General features: G+C 48.0%; 5 protein-coding genes and 1 non-coding gene across 6 annotated transcripts in view; all 6 read left to right on the top strand.

The window, feature by feature from the left end:
* Positions 1-1677: 1677 nt before the first annotated feature.
* Positions 1678-4455, top strand: GUITHDRAFT_100472 (hypothetical protein; the record flags this gene model as incomplete). The annotated part of the gene is made up of 8 exons (XM_005841147.1): positions 1678-1759; positions 1813-1907; positions 1975-2200; positions 2262-2742; positions 2795-2959; positions 3002-3131; positions 3189-4131; positions 4217-4455. 8 exons carry the CDS (start codon positions 1678-1680, stop codon positions 4453-4455), a joined length of 2361 nt encoding a protein of 786 aa, XP_005841204.1.
* Positions 4456-7835: 3380 nt separating this feature from the next.
* On the top strand, positions 7836-8567 carry GUITHDRAFT_150192 (hypothetical protein; the record flags this gene model as incomplete). Its single annotated transcript, XM_005841146.1, has 1 exon — positions 7836-8567. A coding segment is annotated over one exon (732 nt), but the record flags the coding sequence as incomplete, so codon positions are not given.
* A 906-nt stretch (positions 8568-9473) lies between these two features.
* On the top strand, positions 9474-10361 carry GUITHDRAFT_150191 (hypothetical protein; the record flags this gene model as incomplete). Its single annotated transcript, XM_005841145.1, has 4 exons — positions 9474-9578; positions 9631-9987; positions 10040-10085; positions 10133-10361. Coding segments are annotated over exons 1-3 (493 nt in total), but the record flags the coding sequence as incomplete, so codon positions are not given.
* A 2168-nt stretch (positions 10362-12529) lies between these two features.
* Positions 12530-12601, top strand: GUITHDRAFT_t13. The gene has a single exon. It is a non-coding gene; the product is annotated as a tRNA-His (tRNA).
* A 528-nt stretch (positions 12602-13129) lies between these two features.
* Positions 13130-15938, top strand: GUITHDRAFT_100470 (hypothetical protein; the record flags this gene model as incomplete). The annotated part of the gene is made up of 10 exons (XM_005841144.1): positions 13130-13251; positions 13301-13366; positions 13416-13476; positions 13537-13581; positions 13630-15240; positions 15286-15336; positions 15380-15448; positions 15495-15600; positions 15654-15714; positions 15755-15938. 10 exons carry the CDS (start codon positions 13130-13132, stop codon positions 15936-15938), a joined length of 2376 nt encoding a protein of 791 aa, XP_005841201.1.
* Positions 15939-17555: 1617 nt separating this feature from the next.
* The window catches only part of GUITHDRAFT_132610 (hypothetical protein), a gene marked incomplete at both ends in the record, with an annotated part of 4763 nt that continues 1149 nt past the window's right edge, over positions 17556-21169 (top strand). Inside the window, 16 exons of the mRNA XM_005841143.1 lie at positions 17556-17721; positions 17775-17831; positions 17883-18043; positions 18404-18502; positions 18547-18708; positions 18860-18945; positions 18994-19066; positions 19109-19164; positions 19218-19266; positions 19317-19449; positions 19640-19728; positions 19784-19872; positions 19925-19973; positions 20026-20106; positions 20726-20833; positions 21081-21137. Coding sequence (XP_005841200.1) covers positions 17556-17721; positions 17775-17831; positions 17883-18043; positions 18404-18502; positions 18547-18708; positions 18860-18945; positions 18994-19066; positions 19109-19164; positions 19218-19266; positions 19317-19449; positions 19640-19728; positions 19784-19872; positions 19925-19973; positions 20026-20106; positions 20726-20833; positions 21081-21137 — 1515 coding nt within the window. The remainder of the gene's footprint in view (positions 17722-17774; positions 17832-17882; positions 18044-18403; positions 18503-18546; positions 18709-18859; positions 18946-18993; positions 19067-19108; positions 19165-19217; positions 19267-19316; positions 19450-19639; positions 19729-19783; positions 19873-19924; positions 19974-20025; positions 20107-20725; positions 20834-21080; positions 21138-21169) is intronic.

The following is a 21169-nucleotide window of genomic DNA, read 5'->3' as shown; positions in this document are numbered from 1 at the left end:
GCTGCGCCCGGCTCTGCCCGGCACGCCGGTCACCGTGGTGCTAGAGCCGACGGAGCCCGGGCCGCGGGACTGCCGGATTGAAGCTGCTGCCAAGCCGCCTCCGCTCAGGTGCGGCCAAGGCGCCTCAGATGGGTCCTAGCGGGGATGCGGCCTGCAGGGTTGCGACCGGAGGTCAGGGTATGATGATGGTAGGGTGGGGCTTTGAAGTACCGGTGATGCTCGTTTTAGCAATGGTTTAGTGACTACCCCACCACCTCAATTCCTCAAAAGCAAGTTGTGGAAGTAGATAGTGAATGTGAGGCTTCTGGTGCTAGTACTTCATTTAATAGATGCAAGACTCCTACCCTCTATGATATCTTCTGCTGTAGAGCATTGAAGAATGGTAGGTAGGGGTAGATTTTTCGGGGTGGGAGGTGGTCAGATGGGTACTACTGTTGAGTCCCACGGTGATTCATGAACTCGGTAGTGAAATTGTAGATAAGCTTTTTCGACAGGGTGGGGTAGCTGATGACGGTGGTAGAAGTCAAGGCGTAGTATCTGCAAAACCAAGAATAGCGACCTATTACTATTTTACTTAGAGCAACATATATAGTTTTCATAAGGTGGTATCATAGTGACTGTCGATTCTTGACTCGGTTCGATTGACCAGTCAACCAGGTGGGTGGAAAGTACTCCAGGTAGGGTAGTCAGAGTCATGAATATTTGGTAGAACAAAACAGGGTGGTGTTTGATTCACTAAGAGGGTGGGGTACTGTGGATTGAGAAGGGGGGTGATCCTCAGGGTGTAATTTCATTTATGATTTGAACTCATCTCTCTTAATTTGAATAAAACAAAAGAATCACAATAACATTTTTGAAAATTGAATGGAGAAATTGGGGAAAGGGCTCGAAATTAGCCGAGGACAAGTGGCAGGGCACCGAAGCAGCGCTGCATATGCAGACGCAGCGAAGGGGATGAAACGACAACAACCTTGACAATGACTGACCTCGTTTGCATGTTCCCCTCTCAATTCTTCCATTACTTTTGTCCTGATGAAGTATCCGTTACATGATGTGAACGCTGCGCTTGTAGTAGGATGTTTATTGTCACGATTTGGTCATAGTGAACTTGGGACACAACTTTCTTTGATAATGCTACACTATGTTAAAAAGTTCGTATACCACTGCCATCACATTTCATCCAGAACTTCAACTTGATTGAATTTGTATATCTTCATTCTGTGCTCGTGGGTTGTGAAATTTGCTGCTGAAATCGAAAGGATCCCTTGTAGAATGTGACTTGCATTGTTTATTCTATTTTTGGAGATAGTAGTACTTTGCACAGCGAATAGAAGGCGGTTTTGCATTGTTGATGAAAACACATCTTTGATATAGACCAGTTGAGATATGTTTGAAGTTTTTCCAATGGTCTGAAGTTGAGTTTGTGCTAGGATCATCTTTCGTGCGTGACGGTTGCAGCCCTTAAATTTGTTGATCTATTCATTAGCCGTGTTCATGATTAACTGATTGCCGCACACTATGATCTAGAGGCTACTTCATGATTGTGGTTGAATAGATCAGTTTGAAAGACCTAAAATCTGTACAGTGATTGTGAACAGATTATGTGATTGATTGGTTTCTTAGCGGTTCGAGGCTTTCATACGCCCCGGAAGGGCTTCATTTCTGGTGATAGCAACAATGGACCAAGACGCACCACCGCGTGCCTTGTCCGGAAGCGTGAATCCAGATACTGAGGCGAATAGCCCGCGATCAGGTCTGGGTTGTATGTGCAGAATCTCCTTTGTTAACCTTTTTTGTCCTCTGTCATATCAGGCATGGAGGGAAACGATTGCGTTGATATGATCAATGATGTTCCTCCTGACTCAACATATATTATGACAAAAGATCATGCAGCGGCATTCAAAAAGGTAAGAGTGACTCCAACTTGAATGCTGGAGTGTGGAGGTGAAACATGATTTAAATTTGGTTGCAAAGGTCATGGAAAAGAGGCGCATTATTTGGTGTGACTATGCAGCCGCCTTTCAAGCAGCTTTGGAATGTGTCAACACAAAGCAGTCACAAGATTTTGCGACGAAATACATCCCAAGAGCCTTGCCTTTATTCTGCGGTGAAGGAGACGCCCCTGCAACTCCTTACGGCCATGGCCCTGCTGTGCCTGGCTCTGCTTGGGATGACTGGTGCGGGGAGTACAGAAGAAAGGGTAATCATCCGGCAGGTAATATACCTGAAGCCTCCGTCATCTTTTGATGAGCTCTTTGCAGAGGACCAATCCAAGTATTTCCAGACTGCGCTAACCTGTGCAGTAAAACTTGTGTTGGCCAGCTTGGACAGGGGATCTGCTGACTTGATAGATGCGCTTGATTGCGTCCTTGACATGAACTCGCCCATATTCAGCTTTGAGAGGGATGTTAACAAAGCCTCACATCGCGTTGCTTTGGAACTACATGCGGAATGCATGAGACTTTGGAAGGAAGGAGGAGGCCCCCAAAAGCGCGTACAGCTTTTAGAGAAAGCTCCTTGGAAGTCGCTCATCTCGGTTGCGAAATCGATCGATAATAGCGGAGAGTCGGGGTTGCCTGCAGAAGAGATATTGGACAGAATCGCAAAACGTATTGAAGATGCACCGGCCAAGGAAAGCTCAGAAGCAGGGCAAGTGTGCATTAATTTAATCCCACTATTCAAGAAAACTGCTCCTTTACACGGAACAGGGCTTGCGACAGTCATTCAGAATTCGGACATAAGGTGATTTTTCCTGTTGACATACACTGCCAGATGAATGTAACTTTCGTGCTAGGAAAAAATACAAGTATCGTTTCAAAGAGGCGTTGAAGCAGCTTGCCTTGAAAGGCACCAAATCAGGCGTTTGGGCACAACGAAGATCAGCGTTGGTGTCTCTTGAGCAGGTGATTCGCAACGACAAAGAATTCAAATCCTCGAATGGCCAAGCGTTATGTGCTTGGTTAGAAGAGCATGAAGTACTTGAGGATCTATTTGGAGAAAGGGCGCACGCCACGATTGTGTCGGAAACATGCAGTTTGCTCTCGATAATCGACATGAATGAGTATCGCATGAACATTGTGGTCGATGCCGCTTTCATGCACGTTGGCAGCGTCAGAGCTGAAGTGCACAAGGTTGTTGAAACTTTTTCTTTAATTTTTTTGATTTGCTGATTGCATTCGCAATGCTAGGTCATTCTTGCTATGTTACCAAAATGGGGGAAAAAGCAAACCATGATTGTTTTGAACAGAATCATGGACGTATTTGATGTTCCAGCTGTGTTGAAGCAAAGTGATGGCGAAGTCAAAATCGACACCGTGGCAAGCGAGCCATCCTCTACATTCTCAGCGCTGGGTTCGCTCAAGAGGGGAGGTTCAGATTGCCTGCAGGCTGCATTTGAGCTTGCAACTGCCATTTTTGACACCTCGAAGTTACATGGATTGTATGCGACAGTTGATGTGATGATGAAAGGTCGCGCTGTGGCAAAAAGAGCGATGGATGTTCTTGTTGCTGCACTCTTGACTCCATTCTGTGAAGACCAAGAAGTATTTTCCAAGCTAGTGCAAGATTCTCTTTTCCATTGTTTGCAATCGTCGTGGGGAGAAAGTGACGGTGTTGGAGCAAATGGACAAGGCAAATTTTGTAAAGGATACGTCGCCGAGCTCTGTTGTAACATTGTGAAAGATCCGAATACATCTCCATTGGCAATGAAAGGGGCTTTCGCTGTTCTTGTAGAAGTTATAAGGCTATTTCCAAGGTTCAATTTCGCCCAGCGTGGAGACAAAACCAGGGAGGCTTGCATTCATGGTTTGCAGAGTATGTTCGATGTTATTGGTGCTTGCATGGCCAATCTAAAAACTCTCAGTCAAGGTTTAGATGTCAAGGTCATGGAGAGTGATGATGTTCTCAACACTGAATTATGGACTAGACTTTCACAATTGAGATATTTGTTAGAAAATACTTCGGCAGAACATCAGGACTATAACATTATGTTAGAAGTTCGTCAAGTTGACCAGTTGTGGGAAGCCCTTGGAGGCCCAACAGAGGTGTGTTTGAGGTGGATCAGGCTTGCAGCAGACTCTGGTGGCATCTTCTGCAAAGATGTACAACTTTATCTATTTCAAACTTACATCTGTAAGATGGATCCATCGAACTTGAAGCCCCATGGATTTAACTCGTTTCAAGCCCTTTTCGCTGATGTAAACGACGCTTGTTCAAGGTGGGAGACAGTTGGGAGAAGTGGTCAGAAGTCTGGTTGCAAGATTAACGGTCCAGCTTTTGTTGGTCGCCGTGTACGTGTTCTATGGAAGGATGAAAAGATGCATAATGGCACGATTTGCCACTATTCACCGCCGTCGAGCAATAGAGATAGGGCTCAACGGCATACAGTACGATGGGATGACACCGGAAAGGAAGATACTCATGACTGGACGGACTTGCATGACTGGCATTTGTTAGAAGACGAGCTTTCTGTGAACATCCTGGCATACGAGATAGTCTGCATTACTGATGAACATCTAGAGGGCCTTGACTTCTTGTGGGATGTATGTTTCTTGAGTTTGGATGATGTTGTTGCAAAGAAAGCTCATGATATGATTGTAGATATCTCGCGGTATATGCCACATTCTTTTCAGAAAGTTGTGCTGGCAAAGATTATCCATATGTTACAGCAAGCAGTCAACGCAATGGACATTGATTCCACATACAGGGAACTCAGAGTCAAGCGTTGCTTACAGCTTATTCGAAACTTTCTCCGCGGCCACCTACGCATATGTGACAATGTTTTCTCCTATATTCAATACGCTACACAACGCTCTCACGGATATCGCGGCAAAGGGAAACCGATCTCTATCTGTTTTCATGTGCGAAGCAATCGAGAGGAAATGTACAAATCATCTGTTACCTATACAAGTAGGACAATTCAAGTGGGGAGTAGAGAAAATTTTGATGAGATCGTTTTCAAGGTGATCAACTCGAAAATTGCACCAAACAACCCACAAGTATTGGTTATTCATAACGGCCAAAGTATTGTTCGAGGGCCGCAAACAACATTCGAAGAGTTGAATATAACTGATGGAGCAGACCTCAAAATTGAAAATCAAGTTTATTGTTTGCCAGAAATATTGTTTGGAAACATTGGAGTTACTCTTGCGGAGAACGTTTCTTTTTTCAATTTATTGTTTGAAATCATGGGTGATGCACACTTGCAAAAACTGCACATGATACTTTGGGAAGTTTTGCAGATTTTGCCCTCCCAGAGAGAAGAAGAACAGAAAGTTATCAAATATAAAGGGCACTGGGGTGAAGTATTATCTTCGCATGGTAACATGTGGCGATCTCTTTACGTTTTACAAATAATTGAATCCGAGTTGGAAGATCCTGCTTGGTGTTCTGAATTTCTCAATGCTGGAGGTTTCAGTGCATTGGTCGATCTGATGGAAACTGTGCTAAAGTTGCAGAAAGCTCAGGATCATGGAGAAAATCAAGCAAAAATGCTTCGCTTGATTGGAATTCCTATCATTCTTCGTGTGCTACGCCTATGTTGCAGTGGAAAGAGTGTATTGAGCAACGGGTCTGTCCTCCCAATTCTAAATCGTGTAACCAGTCTGACCTGCGATATGATTATTCTTATCAACCGTCTTGAGATGACACAAAAGATTCTAGATGCTCTGCTAGATGGTGCAACAATCCTTGAGGCGCTGATATTTAGCTCTAGTCTTCAAAAGGAAGCAAAGGATCATGCCTTGAAGTTCTTTGAACCTAAATCTTCAGCAGAGCTATCTCATTTGTCTTTAACTGACTCAGGATTGCAAGAAGGCAGTAAGATGTCTTCCAATGCGGGCATAATTGTGAACAAGATTGTCATGCACCACTCTGATTCTTCTATACGAGCAGCTTATTCTAGTTTCCTGCTTTCAAGTGCTAAGACATCCAAGGAGTGGGCAAGCCAATTAGTTGATTTGATGACTGAATGTGTCAATGCTGCTAATCGGGACAGTGGGACCTGCAAGCAATTTTTTGCCCTGTTGACTAAGTTTTTTTTGGCCCAAGACACCTTGAACGAGCCAGTCAAGAGGATGCAGACTGCCTGTCAACTTGCAACCAACATGCTTTTAGTGGCGGATCGACTGTCTATTTGTAACCAAATGATGGATGAACTGATGAATCTCCTTCATAACGTGATGCAAAGGCCAGAAATGACAACTAATGTAGAACTCAAAAGTCTTGCAGAAAAATTAGTTCCCAAGCTCTACAATGATTTTTTGATGAGAGTCCCCTGCTCAAAAAGAGTGGGTAATGCGATGAAAATGATGACAAGAAAAGCAACTCTTGGTCAAAATTCTTGGTTACAAGTTGCACCTTTGTGTGAAACAACAGAAACGAGAGAAGCAGCATGGCAATTGCTTCTTATTTGTGTTACAAAGTATGCTCCGAACTACATCACTGGGCTTGCAGACATGATCAATGACTTCGCTTCAAGCACAAGAATCCCAGTCAAGATATATTGGAATCGATTAAATTCTGTCTTGAAGGAGGACTGGGAACACAGGGCAACAGTGGAAAGGAGAAAGCTGGCATGTGTGGGCCTTAAGAATCAGGGAGCAACCTGCTACATGAATGCGATGATACAACAATTATTTCTCGATGATGATTTGAGAAAATGTATACTTACCGCTCCCCTTGCGCCCGCCCCTCCCGAGAAAGCTGAAGAACTTTGGAAGTGCCAGATTTGTACATTGGAGAATGACTGGAATAACAGAATCTGCGTCATTTGCGAACAGGGCGAGCGTCCTGAGAAGGTTGATCCTGTTCCTCATGGAGAATTGCTCAGGCAGCTTCAAAGAACGTTCCGCTTTATGGTGGACAGTGAATTGCAGTCTTTCGATCCTATCCAGCTTGTTGAAGCATGCAGAGACCTTGGACTTCACTTTCGTGTTACATCACAGAATGACTCGTCTGAGTTTTTGGATAAACTCCTCGAAAGGCTCGAACGAGAGGTTAGAATTTTTTCTTGATTACAATCTTTTTCTGAAGTGATCGAACAGGTCGGGGGCAAGGAACACTCTGAGTGTCTGAAGTCATGCTTCCGCGTGCGGGTTTGCAGTCAATTAGTTTCTGTCGAGTGTCCTCATACCAAGCCTATAAATCCTGGAGTTTTCGAGAAATCGTTCAAGGTGAATGTTGAACGAATGGGTACCTTGGAAAGGGCTATCGAAGATGCTTTGGCTGGTGAATTAATGACAGGCGACAGCAGGGTAGATTGTGAGAAATGTACCATTGCAGCGCAAGCTGAAGCATTCAGAAATGGAACTACGCATGAAGGAGCCATCAAACGAGCGATGCGACGAACCCTCTTTTTGGATGGCGAAAATATGCCAGAGACTCTGTGTGTGCAGCTAAACAGATTTCAATTTCAAGGAAATGGGTTTGTGAAGTTGAATGATAGACTAGCCTTTCCCTTAACTCTTGATTTGGCCCCATATACTCAACCTCCCAAAGCTCAGGATGTCGAGGGAGATGAAGACATCTGCATGGACAATACAAGTGAAGTTGACGAAGGGAAGGTTGATCAGAATTCGAGCAAGAGTACAAATAGCGGAGAGCATCTGCTCTATGAGCTGAAAGGAATCGTAGTACATAGTGGACAATTTAGTTTCGGACATTATTATTCGTTTGCAAAGGATCCTGTGTCTGGCAAATGGCTCAAATTGGATGACGACCAAGTATCAGAATTTGATCTTGCCGAGCTTGAAAGTGAATGCTTTGGAGGCATACAGACCACAGTGAACAAATGGACGAATTGTGTATACAAGACAGAGAAAAGCGCTAGTGCCTATATGCTGTTCTACCAAAGAATTGAAGGCACCTGTCTTGAAACGCCGGTGAAGGAAAAGGGCAGTACTGATTTCATGAATGACGTTGACGTCGCCACCCCTGATTCTGTTTCTGATGCTGGAATGGAGGATCTCAACCTGGATTCCATAAGCTCCAGTGGTAGCGAGACTGCACTTGCAGGTATAGACGAGATTTTGGATACAAACGAACAGATGCTCAGGAGATCGTTGTTCTTTGATGATGAATTTAACAGTTTTGTCTTGAATTTTATCCTAGCTCTCGACAAAATGGGCAAGATATTCCCTAAGATTCTGGAAATGGCGATCAACGTATTTTATAAGTCTGTGCTGCATTCAGAAGTGCATAATCGCATGTCTCTTTCGCGGTGCCAACCTGGACAGCAAGATTGGAGCACCACGCTGAAACGGCTGCTTCAGAAGCATGTGGAAGCCTGCATCTTCTTATTAAGAGCTTCCATTGAAAAAGATGAAGGTCCAGACAAATTGCCATGTTGGCTTGAAAGTGCATGTATCTCGTGCCCAATAGAAGACGTGAGACTGAGCTACTGTCAATTGTTAGCTACGGCCGTATCCGTTTTGACTACAGACAAGAAAAACTTTGGCATAATTGAAGAGCTACTGGCTTCGATCAAGGACATACTGCCAATGATTGCACATAATTGGCAGGTGCTGCCACAGTTCGGAACAGTATTGCTCACCCTGACGTCGGAAAATCAAGATCTGATCGACTTGATGGTTCATAGGGACTTCATCGCTTACTTCCTAAATGTATTCTTATTGCATACCCCGACCTCCAAATCTGTGCAGGTATGGATGAATCTGATTTCTTTCTATTTGCTGACTCTGTTGTAGCACAAGAACTCGATCTGCTTAGGACCATCTGTGCAATGGATACCGTTGCGGTTGCTATCAGATTCGTTACTCCGAAGCGTGAATAACTTGCTCACGCGGCACACAGTCAATAGTCTGCCTAGTCTTACGAAACAGATGATGGCTGTCTCCTTGCAGCCTCTTCTGATCAAGTTGTGCACATCGGATCCTATGGCTGGTGCTATTGGAAACCACTCTTCCTTGCTGCTTGTTTTATGCATAGAGATGATGAAGAAAGACAGTAACGCAGCGATTCTGTACGACATGACAAATAAGCTCTTGGAGATCATTGAGAAGGATGGTGCAGACATGAACTCCAGATGTTTGCAGTCTCAGAGCTGTTTGGTATTGAAGGAATTGTTGGTGTACGATTGTCAGAAGCTAGGTGTTGAAAGCCTAGTACTTGAAATGAAGAGGAACAGGGATCGTTTGTTGAATATTATCTTCGACTCCATCCAATCCAAGCGAAGCAATCATTTTCAGAATCGACTTTCGCAGGTCTTTATACTTGCTGCAAAGAGACCAGAATTTCGAGGCTTGTTGGAAGAGCACCAAGCTCGTCTAAAACAACTTGCAATCAGTTTGTCAACAGAGAATCCGACTACCAACGCGCAGTTGACAATGCTCGTTCCAGACACATATGACTTCGAGACCTTGCTCAATGCCGTTCTTGAGGCGCTGATCAATGTGCAAAACCTGCATCTCCCGACGGATTTGTACGTCACGCCTTGCATGGCTGGGGATGGTCCACGTGAAGTGTTCGTGATGGACTCTGCCGTTCCAATGCGCTATGTTGATCAATCTCAACTGAACTATCGCAAACCCGAACAGAATGCGTGTTATGAGATAGTCAAGGTATGAAGTTTACTGATCTTTTGCATTGTTATGACTGACCTCTTATTCACAGAAAGTCGTCAATTCAGATGCCAGAGAACAGGATGTTTGGGAATTGAATCGGATCAGTCGTGGAACGCCGGATACCACGACAACTTTGTACAGAACTCTACCGAGAAATTCCAACGGCTCTCGTTTCCCGCCGCCGATTGCAACATGGCAGAAGCTTTTGCCGGATGGCTCCGTGGTTAGTGTGGACGTTGACGTGATGGCCCAATGGCGAGATGGCATGGACCTCTCGAGGCGCAACATCGACTTCGGCAACGTGGAGAACAATTCCTCGGATTACCCGCCTCTAGACGACATGGACCTGCTGAACAGCGGGAACAGGCTTGTTCGCTTTGAGAACGATGAACAGATTTCTGACTCGGTGAGAGAAATGCAGCTGTTTCAACTTCCTGTGAGCTGACTGGTAGCGACAGGCCTCGGACGAGGCCATTGCCGGATCCGACCACGAGGAAGGAGTGAGTGACGATGCGCTGTTGTCTTAAGGGGTGACTCATCATTCTTTCCAGTGATCAAGACGAAGGACTTCTCTGCGATGCCTCCGCTTGCTTGCCCTGGCTGGGCACAACAACTAGTCGGAGGCTTCCGATTATCCTCCTGCCCTCTCCCTTATTCTTCCTCACCCCCTCTCACTCGGAAATTGGCTGTTCTCTCGCTGTCCATAAGCTCTTTGCCACACCCCCTACTTTCATGTAATTTACGCGCTGGTCTATCGAACCATTGAAGAGAACAGGCTCCAACATCATTGTCCGTGTGACCGACATATGTCAACCCCCTTCACTTTATTGTCATGCTATACAGGAAAACCCTCGACTCTAGTACAAGTTGTACCTTCTCGCGACCGCGGGATTCTGTACCGACTGTCAGTCACCGTGAACTTCTTTCCCCCTCTCTCTCACCCAAAGATCGCCAGGCTCTTCTCCGTTTCCTGGACCATACCATCCAGGGCCGGAAACTCCAAACCTGCCATAGTGCGAACGTGAGACAAGACGTAGCAAGTCTGTTCCGGTTCTCACATGTCGTGGTCATCGGAGGACCCGTAGATAGAGTCAGAGTTTCCCTGACCTCCGTTGATGCCGGCTCCTCCAAGGAATCCGAGCATGGGGGCTGATGCGCTCTTGTTAGCGGAGCAGTGAAGTTTGTTTTACGATCGACCTCCCCTCTTGTTTGCTTTCAACACTCGAACTTTCAACACTCGAACTAACCTGCCAACCTGAGCGTCTACTGATGCCCCCACACTAACATGCATACACACCCTCAGATATTCATGATTGTACATTCATACTTGCATCGGGCCCCTAGTTCTCGAAATACTAAAATCACAGAAAAGTCTTATAGTAGCCTCAGATACATGGCGACAGCAAAAAGAAAACATTTTCGGATTAGAAAAGATAAACAATGTAAGAAGAGGAGTAAAAACGCAAAAAGACTGATAAGTCAGTGAAGAGACAGATGAAACTATGCCAAACCAACGCAAACAAAATTCAGCAGACAGACAAAGTAGATGGTGAGGGCACTGAACAATAGGCTTAGAAGGTAACACAGAGCAAGCAGGCAGAGCAAGACAGCAAGAATGATGCTAGCATGGAAGTATGGTGTTCATTCGATCTACCTCCGTTGCTGTTGCGGGCGAAGATGATTGGAACGATAGCGAAACGCATGGTGGCTCTTGGTGATGTGTACCCCTACCCCTCTTTTATTTATCGTTAGTAGGGGTATGCGAGAACCTAAATTTCAAGCCCGCCTCCCCGCATCAGGGGGTGCTCAAGCCAAGAGCAGCCTTGAGGACGAGACGAGACGAGATGAAAGTTCAAGTAGATGAGATGAGAGTAGATGAGATGAGAGTAGATGAGATGGGGGTAGATGAGATGTGAGTAGACGAGATGAGAGTAGATGAGATGGGGGTAGATGAGATGAGGGTAGATGAGATGAGGGTAGATGAGATGAGGGTAGATGAGATGAGGGTAGATGAGATGAGGGTAGATGAGATGAGGGTAGATGAGATGGGGGTAGATGAGATGAGGGTAGATGAGATGGGGGTAGATGAGATGTGAGTAGATTAGATGAGACGGGATGAGATGAGAGTAGACGAGATGAGAGTAGAAGGGATGAGAGTAGACGAGATGAGACGGGATGAGATGAGAGTAGATGAGATGAGAGTAGATGAGACGGGATGGGATGAGGCGAGACAAGAAAGAGATTAACACGGCAGAGGAAGGAGGTAGCGAGAGAGAGGGAGGACTAGTCAAAGATGTTCAGAAAGGAAAGGCTGGACAAGAGCTAGTTAGGAAGGAGGAAACAAGAAGAATTCTGTTAATCGGCCACAACGTCGAGCTGGGTGAAATTGAAGACCAACACCAAGCTATTCCATCAGTATGGAGGAAAGGAACATGCAACGAACGTCTAATGCCACGTTGCGTTGATCATTGCAGCGACATTGTAACTGTAGAGACTTTCCCACAAGAATGAACATGATAACGACGAATCCTAATGTTATCCATGAATGTCGGAAGTCGAGGAAAGCAAACAAGTGAAGCGACGCAGTCGTGCCCTCTCTGCACCTAGTCGATCCTGTCTCAAGGTAAGGGTAAAGAACAAGCTGAAAAAAAGCAACGACAGCAGGAGGAGGGAGGAAATCAGCACAAGAAGGTTAAGGGATGGCAGGAACAAGGTATGGGCCAGCGGTTTGGAGGATGCGGAAGGGAGAATCAGGGTTGGGCATCGGCAGTAAGCTAGGATGGAAGTAATGACATGAAGCAAGAGAGGAGGAGGAGGGGAGGAGGAGGAGGAGGAGGGAGCATGGAGGGAGCATAGAGGAAGAGCAAGTAGAAGCTGAGCAAGAGGCGCATCATCTCTGCATTCAGCATCTTCGGCCATGAGGCGTAAGGCACTATATCACATACAATGTCGGATTCGTATAGCGGTCAGTACTCCACGTTGTGGCCGTGGCAACCTGAGTTCGAATCTCAGATCCGACACTTGTAGCGCTCGATTTGCTTTTTGCGGTTGACCCGGCGTTACCGGGCCGCCGCCGCGCAGGTCCGAGGCCACTGGCTCCGAGTCCTGAGAGCCCAGTGATCGCCATGATTGTCCACGGTACCGTGCCATGATTTTTAACTTGGCTTACTAAAGCTTCCGAGTTCTGCCGGCGGCCCGGCTGATACTACCGTACACAGTACAACCTGAGAACCGTGATCAACTTCCGCGCGGAGTCAGCCTTGTGAAAAAACTTGGCTACCGTGACTGTACCGTACGGTCTTACCGTCTGCCTTCGCCCGGGCCACTGGCTTGCGCGGCCGCCGGCAGCGGGGGACTCGTGACTTGAAGTTCACGGTTGGCTTCCGAAGTTCGGAACTTCGGCCCGGCCCGGCGCCCGCCGGGGCCCCGGAACTTCAGAGGCTGATTTTTCAACTGAGTTGAGTCCCCAGAAACTTTTGAAAGTTCCCAGGCCGGCAATGCCGTGACTCTCGTCAGCGGGTAGGTAGAGGGGAGAGGTGCTGTCGCAGATGGCTACCTCTCTGTCGCAGATGGCGGAGCAGGGGAAGGGTGCGGAGCAAGTCTACCCTTCCTGGTTCCTCTCCAACTCCTTCCATGACCTCTCAAGAACCATCGTGGTGAGCGGAATCACGTGGGTCACATCAAACTCCACAACCAATCGTAACTTCCCGCACCATCAGGGCGGAGGGGCATGTGTCGTACTTGGCGTCCAAGATTTCTTCATTGTACGGCGATGACGTCATCGAGTATCTTCACGTCGGTTGCTCCTGCGGTTCCATGATCCTCTTGACGCAGGCATTGCGAAGTCACGAGATGCTCTTCTGTCTTGGTGTATGTCCGGTTCAAATCCTCCCAGGTCAATCATATTCTCCTGAAAACAGCAGAGCATGGCAGAGCTGATCCCTGAAACTTTCAGGTCTCATCGAATGAAGAGCTGAATGCGTATCAGATCGCGTACGAGGTTTGCTCATCTTGGCATTTTGGTCGGATCTGATTCGTTTCTCCCCAGTCTTGCTTCCAGCTCGATAACTCCGAGCTGCTGGTCTTCCACGATGGCCAGGGCAACGACGGAGTCGTGAGGATTCAGCTGACAGTCCGTCCAGCAGTCTATCAAGGACTTGTCTGGGTAGGCGAGATCACCAGGGAAGCGGCGAAGGAGGACGTTAAGAGAGCGCTGAGCATGCTCTATGTTGAGCCTCGTGACGTTTGGCTGCCCGATGATGTCGGAGGAGGAGAGCGGAAGGGCTGGGCGGTGGCATCCTACGACAGCGATGAGGTCGCGCGAGAGGTCTTGTACCTGTCGAAGTGTCAGTTTGTCTGTTTGGGCAGCTTCTGGCCGATCCTGCTGCAGCCGTTTGCCCCAGCAGAGCAGGCAGAGCCGCGCTTCGTCCTCTCACCCAAGGCAGAGCACGCGAAGTCGGATCACTTTGCACTCAAGGGGTCGCTAGAATCGGACCTTGGGACCAGGTGGGAGGAACTTACATGCATGCACTGTGAGCAACGCCGGAGACTGGCCCTAAAGCACTTCAAGGAAAGACTTCTACTCCTGAAGAGTGTGCGAAGTGATGGACGCAGGGACTCCCTCCTCGGACTAGAGCCAAGCTCGGTTGTGGGGAGGGCGAACGAGATTGTGAGGACGATTTATGTGACAGGATTCCGCCCGAATGTGTCGGAAGAGACTCTCAAAGACGTGCTGGAGGCCTGTGGGGAGGGGACGGTAGAGCGGGTGGACCTACACATGTCAAGGAAGGGCCACACGTTCGCTGCAATCAGGTTCAGTGACCTGGCCAGCTGCTACCGAGCTCTTCGGCTACTCAACGAGGCGCCTGAAGTCCCGATAGGAACTCTGGTGGTGAGGCGATTCGTCAAGGATGGGCTTCTCTGGGTTGGGGAGCTGGACAGAGGCATCAACTCGAAGCAACTAAAAGATTGTTTCTCTCAATTCGGTGAAGTCTGCCGGGCAAGAATCGCCTGTGACCACAACGGGCGATCTCTCGGCTACGGGATCGTCCAATTTTCCAGGCACTCGACCGCCAGCCAAGTGCTAGCGATCATGGGCGAAGAGCTTTTTCTGCTTTCTTCCTCTTCCCGTCCCATCCGGGTCGAGCCCTACGTGTATTCCAACTTCAAGACAGCAATGAGCTCCGCTTGTCTTGACGCAGAGATGCTCTCACATCCTACCAACGTCACTAAGCAGGATGCCCTGTACGAAACATGCATACAAGTTCGGAGGCTGCAGCTGAAGCAATTTGCTGAAGTGAATCTCCTTCGATACCTTCAAAGGCAAGAGAGAAGGGTGACTGAAGGCACACAGCGGCAGTTGTTCCAGAAGGAATGCTCCTTGCTCGGGACGCTGAAAGCCAAAGTTGAAAATTCAAGCACAGTCGGGGATATAGAGATGGAGGTTGCGGATTCACAGACACGAAGTTTTGAAGGTTCTTGCTGCCCAAAAGAAGAAGTTGAACTCAATCCCTTGCACTCAGGTTTCGTCCAACAGCAGCAGAACTCGTCCGGCATCACCCTTTGGCAAGGACAAGTCATCTGTGCCTTCACCACCTCTATCTGTGAAGAACTCCTGTCACTTTACAAAATTGAAGTCAGCAAGACTTGGTGGCGACAGGTTAGCTCAGAATATCATGAAGATCTGTTGTTGAACACTTGACAGGTCCTTGCCTTCAGTGCCGTTGCCACGTCATCTCCAGACTGCATCAACACAGTAGATTCTCCCTCTCCCATTTCTACTCTGACGGCTCGGCCAGTCGCACATGCTGGAGTGGGAGGAATCGATCACAGCCATTCGCCTCATGCCCTTCACTGAAGCGCTCAAGGTCTGTTCTTGCTCTCTTGGAAGCGCATTGTCAAGAGTGCGGGCAGGACATTCTCCAGAAATTTTCGTCCATGTCGCAATTCAATCTCCAATCGCTTGACGGGTACATGCGCACATCGCTGACCTCCCCAAGTCAAAGCACACGATCTCTCGGTGATAGGAGCCCCCGTGATCTCCTTCTCACTGACGCATTTCTTCTCGCGCAGCTCAATTCCGAGAGGTTCTAACGCAATACAACCTTGCTGCCGTTATGTCGGACTCTCCGAGGTCACTACAAGTTCACCTTTGTTGTGCTGCTTCTATTCAGACAGGATGACACGTTCAATGCAGGAGGGTCTACATCTTGGCGAAGACAGAAGGCCTCGATCCGCTACCCGAGGGCTGGTTGCGCGGCATCTCGCTTCCCTCCTGACGGGAGCGAGGGCTATTCCCTGCATGTATATGATACGACGAGAAGGCCTGCAGTGAAGATCATGGAGTTGAAACTTTGATCAAGGCCATGTTTCATGGGGCTTCTCTGTTTATAACAATCAAACACTAAATTACACTTTTGTACAATCCGAGATCATCGATGCTTCTCTTGGTGAACCTTTTCAGAGCTCCGAGGATTGCAAGATTTCCTAGAAACATTCATCGCAACGTCCTGGTGCGCGAGGTTCGATTGCTCGTCAATAATCGTCCTGCTGATTTTAAACTTGTCCTGGATGATTTCCTCTACTTCGTGCAGCTCCTCAGTTTCACTGACATGTAGGACCTTGAAGCTTGACTGTGACTCACACAGCAACTTTAACCTGTCTCGCTCTACAGGGCTAGCGGGCCCTTCTCGTGGTAGTGACCGGCTCTTTTCTCTAATGCAAAATCCCAGTATAGCACATGTTCCATGCCCACATGTGCATGGCACTGGACCTGCTAAACCACCTGGAGCATTTTTGCACGATTCGTAGCTATCGTCGTTTCGAGCCATCGGCGAGTGACAAGTCGTCATCGTTGTTGTGCTCTTTGTTCTGTTCTTGAACTTTCCTCTCACCCGAATTCTCTTTGACCTTCTCTATACCTCTTTGACTTCTTCCTTGTCCTTGTCCTTGTCCTTGTCCTTGTCCTTGTCCTTGTCCTTGTCCTTGTCCGCTCCTTCTGCCTACGGCTTTCGCTTGTGTGTTGGTTTTGCCTTCGCGCTTCTGCTTGTGTTGCTTGTTCCTGTTTTATAGGTGCGGAGGGGGTGGAACGTGTCACCTCGTTGGCCTCCTGGAGCTAACTGCAGTTGAAAAGATATCTTTTCGAAACAAATACCATGATCAATACATGACTACTCTTCAAATAATTCGAAAAAGTAGGCTTTCCATGGTTTGATGACGGGCGTTGTGTTGCTAGACCGCGTGACATAGCCTTCTATTGGTGTTAATTTGTCAGCAACCCCTCTGTCAGCATGGCACATGCACGGCTGTATCATGGGACTTTCGTGTTTACTGCGGTGTATCCGTGTGCCAAGGGGTCACTGGTCGTGTAGTAAAGAGTCGTTTATAATCATATATGACGTTATATAGTGTATATATAAAAATGAAAATACTAATAAAATTTTATCCATTGAAGAAGTCAGATGCGGTCACGCGGCGAGAGGTAGTGTGATCTGAGGCTGGCCTGGTTAATGTACTGGGCTATGTGGGGACGAGGGAAAGAAAGAAGGAAGGGGGTGCTGAGGGGATGAGGGCACAGTGGGGCTGTGAGGGGATGAGGGCAGACGGGTAAAGGAAATGTGAACACCAGCAGGGCGAGAGGAGGCGAGAGGAGGGAGAAGCGGAGGGAGAAGGTCGGAGGAGAGAAGAACGAGTGAGTAGAAGGGAAAGGAAGAGAACAGCGAATGAGACAAGATCCAGTTTTCGGTAGTCGTACAGTATGAGGCAGCTTCTCAGGTCGAGAATATGCACTCAACGACTGGGGTTACGATAGTGCTGAATACAAACCGGTCAAAAGGCTTCGCAGACCGATTAGGGAAGTTCCGTGAATTGAAATGAGAATGAAAGAGATACTCCCAACAGTCCGATGAGATGTCAGTCATTCGAGTATCTTGGTTGTCAGTCATTCCATTGTAACTATTGAGGTGTCCGCAGAGGATGGCAAAGCTGGAGTTGTCGCCTGTTCCCGGAGCAACGGAGCACAACGGTATCCTGAGCTCTTTCCATGCTTCCCTTGCAACGGTAGCGCTTGAGCGAGTTGGCCTATGTGGGTTTGAAATCTGGAGGCAGGATGAGGCGTTTCTGGAGTTGCTGCAGGAAAAAAGTAAGCAAGAAGGCGATTCCAAACATGTGGTGAGATCGTGATGTAATGAACAGGCGATGGCAAGCTGCTCGTGCTGCTCGGTGAAGTTCGAGATCACGAAGAGAAGAATGGTGAACTGCTGGATGTTGAGGACCTTTTTCATTGACAACCACCTCCCCCAGTGGATTGGATGAGCATGAGGGAAGACCTTTTCGGAGAGCCTGTTCCTATCTCCTTCATCGACAAGCTCATGAAGGATCTGTCGAGAGAGACATTCCTTTCCTTTCTTGTTCGAATCAAGGACCTCCTGACAGAATGCCTGCTCGTCCTACGCGATTCAAGGGTAACTCGTTCTCTGTCCCCTCCCTTGTCCGATCACCTCGGGCCCTCTGCTCTATCCCTGTCATCCTCATCCTCATCATCCTCATCCTCATCATCCTCATCCTCATCCTCAGTCTCTGCCTCGCTCATTTCTCCTCCACCTCTGCAATTACTTCTACTTCCTGCTTTCGATCATCCCCTCCAACTATCTCGTCTCCTCTCACGTTTTATTGCGCAGGTGCTGCCGCCTTGCCGAGCAATGCAGTTACTGTGTTGTGCTCTTTCAGAGGTCCGGGTGAAACAGATCAGGTTGAGCGAGATGATGGGTTGTATGGGAGGAGACCACGAAGGGGAACAGTTTGTCCGAACGATCATATCGCAGGCCTGTCGAAAGTTAGACTCTCACTCTGACAAGAACTTTGAGGCCATCCTGTGCCTCAAACTGCTCAACGTCTTCGTGTGCATGGGAGCAAACAAAGAGGTTTCTGTTGGAGGTCGGGAGATGTCGAGCGTGACGGATGGCAGGATGCAATTATCAATCAGTGGCTGTGGGAGGGAGGGGTCTCTACAGTCCTGTCGAAGTTCCTCACTCGGTTCAAGAGATTCAGACATTGTGTGTCGTTGGACGCAACTGCCCTCTTAATCTCGACTGGCCTCCACAACTTGTCGTACAACACCTCAATCACTGTGAGTTGATGATCTCGCTGCTGCTGCTGCTGCTGCTGCTGCTGCTGCTGCTGCTGCTGCTGACGATGATGACGATGATGACGACGACGACCACGACGTTGTTGACATCGATTCTTTTTTGTATGACGCTGGTCCATGTCAACAATGGTAGGTCCCCATGATGCAGCTGAAACAAATTCTTACTCAGGCGGGTGGCAAGCTTGTCGGAGATGGAATCGACGACTCCCCATCCGTGATGTGAGGGCGGAGCAGGTCGAGTTCGATCCGATGATGACGGTGTGTCAGGGCATGGATGGAGACGATGTCGGTCATCGGCGACATTTCATCGCACAACATGCTGATGTCTCGTTACAGAAAGGTACGCGCGCGCGATTGCTTCTGGTTCTGATGCTTGTGGAAGACAAACTTGGTGGAAGGAATTCTTCTTTGGAGCTCTGTGGTACACACGGATGCCAAGTAAACTTGATAGATTTGATCATGTTGAATATCATGTCATCTGTTTTTTGCAGAGAAGTCGGAGACTTGTTGTCTGACAAGGGAGTCCTGAATGGAGGGCAAGTGAGAGTTTATTCTGCATGTGGCAAAAATGCACCTCATGACATGTTCAGCTTTGCTACTCTTCTGCCTTCACCCTGTTGTTCTACTACATCTCCACCCGCCATCGGCTTGTCATGGTCGAAGCGATGAAATCTGACGCAGCTGCGGAGCAAAGGGGAGGAGCGGCTGAAGGAAGCATCAGAGGTGATGATGGAGAGGACGACAGTTGCGGATGTTGTAACGTGATGGAGATGAAAGTTATCTTTGTGCATTTTCAACGCTATGAATCTTGAATGCTCCAAGTGCTGCTCATGTTCATGATCTACATGTTTGCTCCTGCATTGCTTTCTTTCGTTCCACTCCTGACATCTCTACCTCTGCTCGAATCAACCAGACGAAGATGGGTTGCCGCTGGTCGTAGGGACATGCTTGACGTATCTTTCCCTGCTGCTGCACTCCCCGGAAGGGGAAGCAAGTCTTCATGTGCGATCATGTTTGTGCCTATTTATCGAAGTTCCTTATCTTGCTCTAACCTCAGTGCCACGTCCTCCTCCGCTCGCTCGTTGTCCTCTGCGAGGAAGCAGAGTTCGTCGCGTGCTGGTCAAGAAGCGCCAAGTCGACGCACAGGTACATGCTCTTGCGATGTGCAATCAGCAGAGGATTGATGACTCTGGTCCAGAATGTTCAGCACCGACAAGGATCTTGATCCATCTAAAGGTTACAAGGAGGTGTGATCATGTAGAGCAGATTTGATAGTGCCGATGACGATGTTTGCATCAGGTCAACAACTTGACAGCCATGGGGGTCATGTCGCAGATTGTTTTGAAGTTCATGTCAAACAACATGAAGCTTGCTCTTGATGTGAGTTGATTGAGGATGGATGATTTCGGCACTGATGGAGCAACCAGACCAAACTTTACGACTCCTGTCTCAAGGTCTGACAAAACTTCTACCACTGTTATCTTTGAGAGAAGGGCAAACACATGTTCCGGAGCAAAGACTTGCATCGCCATTCATCCTCAATCTGATAGCCTTATCTTCCCTCCTTCCCTTCTCCTCTTTCTTCCCTTCTCTTCCATCTAATATTCAACACTTTTATCACCATCGTCTTCATCTATTCCACCTTACACATCCTCTGTCTACAGATCTTGCACAGACTTCTGTGCTACGTCAAGAATTATGGGGGAAGTTCCAGCATACATGACATCATCGACGTCAAGCTACTCATTCAAGTTTGACATCTTTGACAAGCTTCTCGCACTCGAGCTGAGAAATCTTTCTAGGTTTGCCTTCGTCTGTTGACATACTTGTCACGAGAAGCAGTACAAGAAGCCATGGGCCCGCAAACTGCCAACTCACTCCTGATCCAAGTCTGTCAGCTGTGATCCTTGAGTTTCAAGTGACCCTCCTTTCCCTTCCTCCCTCTCCCTCTCCCTCTCCCTCTTCCTGGGGCTCTCCTCCCTCCCTACTTCTTCTGCAGGCTGCTCAGTTGATCAGCTTCCTCGTTGTCTTCGGCCTCACTCTCCTGCCCGGCGAGGAGTTGTATCCTCATCTCTGCTATGAGGTCGCCAGAGTTGGAGCGAATAAGGTTGGCGCTGCTTCTCCTCCTTGCTCCTCTTGCTACTCCTCGTCCTCGACCTCGTCCTCGACCTCGTCCTCGTCCTCTTCCTCTTCCTCGACCTCGACCTCGACCTCGACCTCGTCCTCGTCCTCGTCCTCGTCCTCGTCCTCGTCCTGGACCTTGTCTTCGTCTTGTTCTTCTTCCTCCTGCTGATAATGCAACTCTATCGTCCTGCTCCAGTTCTTATGCTCTACTCCTGAATGGAGTGATTCAGGTCTTCAATAAGCTCCTTACGTCCTGCACGAGAGATGGAATGGAGTGTCAGCTACAGGTGAGGAGGGAGAAGATAAGAGGAGGAGAGCA

Source organism: Guillardia theta (genome assembly GCF_000315625.1).
Source record: "Guillardia theta CCMP2712 unplaced genomic scaffold GUITHscaffold_4, whole genome shotgun sequence".
NCBI classification, from domain to species: Eukaryota; class Cryptophyceae; order Pyrenomonadales; family Geminigeraceae; genus Guillardia; species Guillardia theta.
This window is presented reverse-complemented; position numbering and strand designations above follow the sequence as displayed.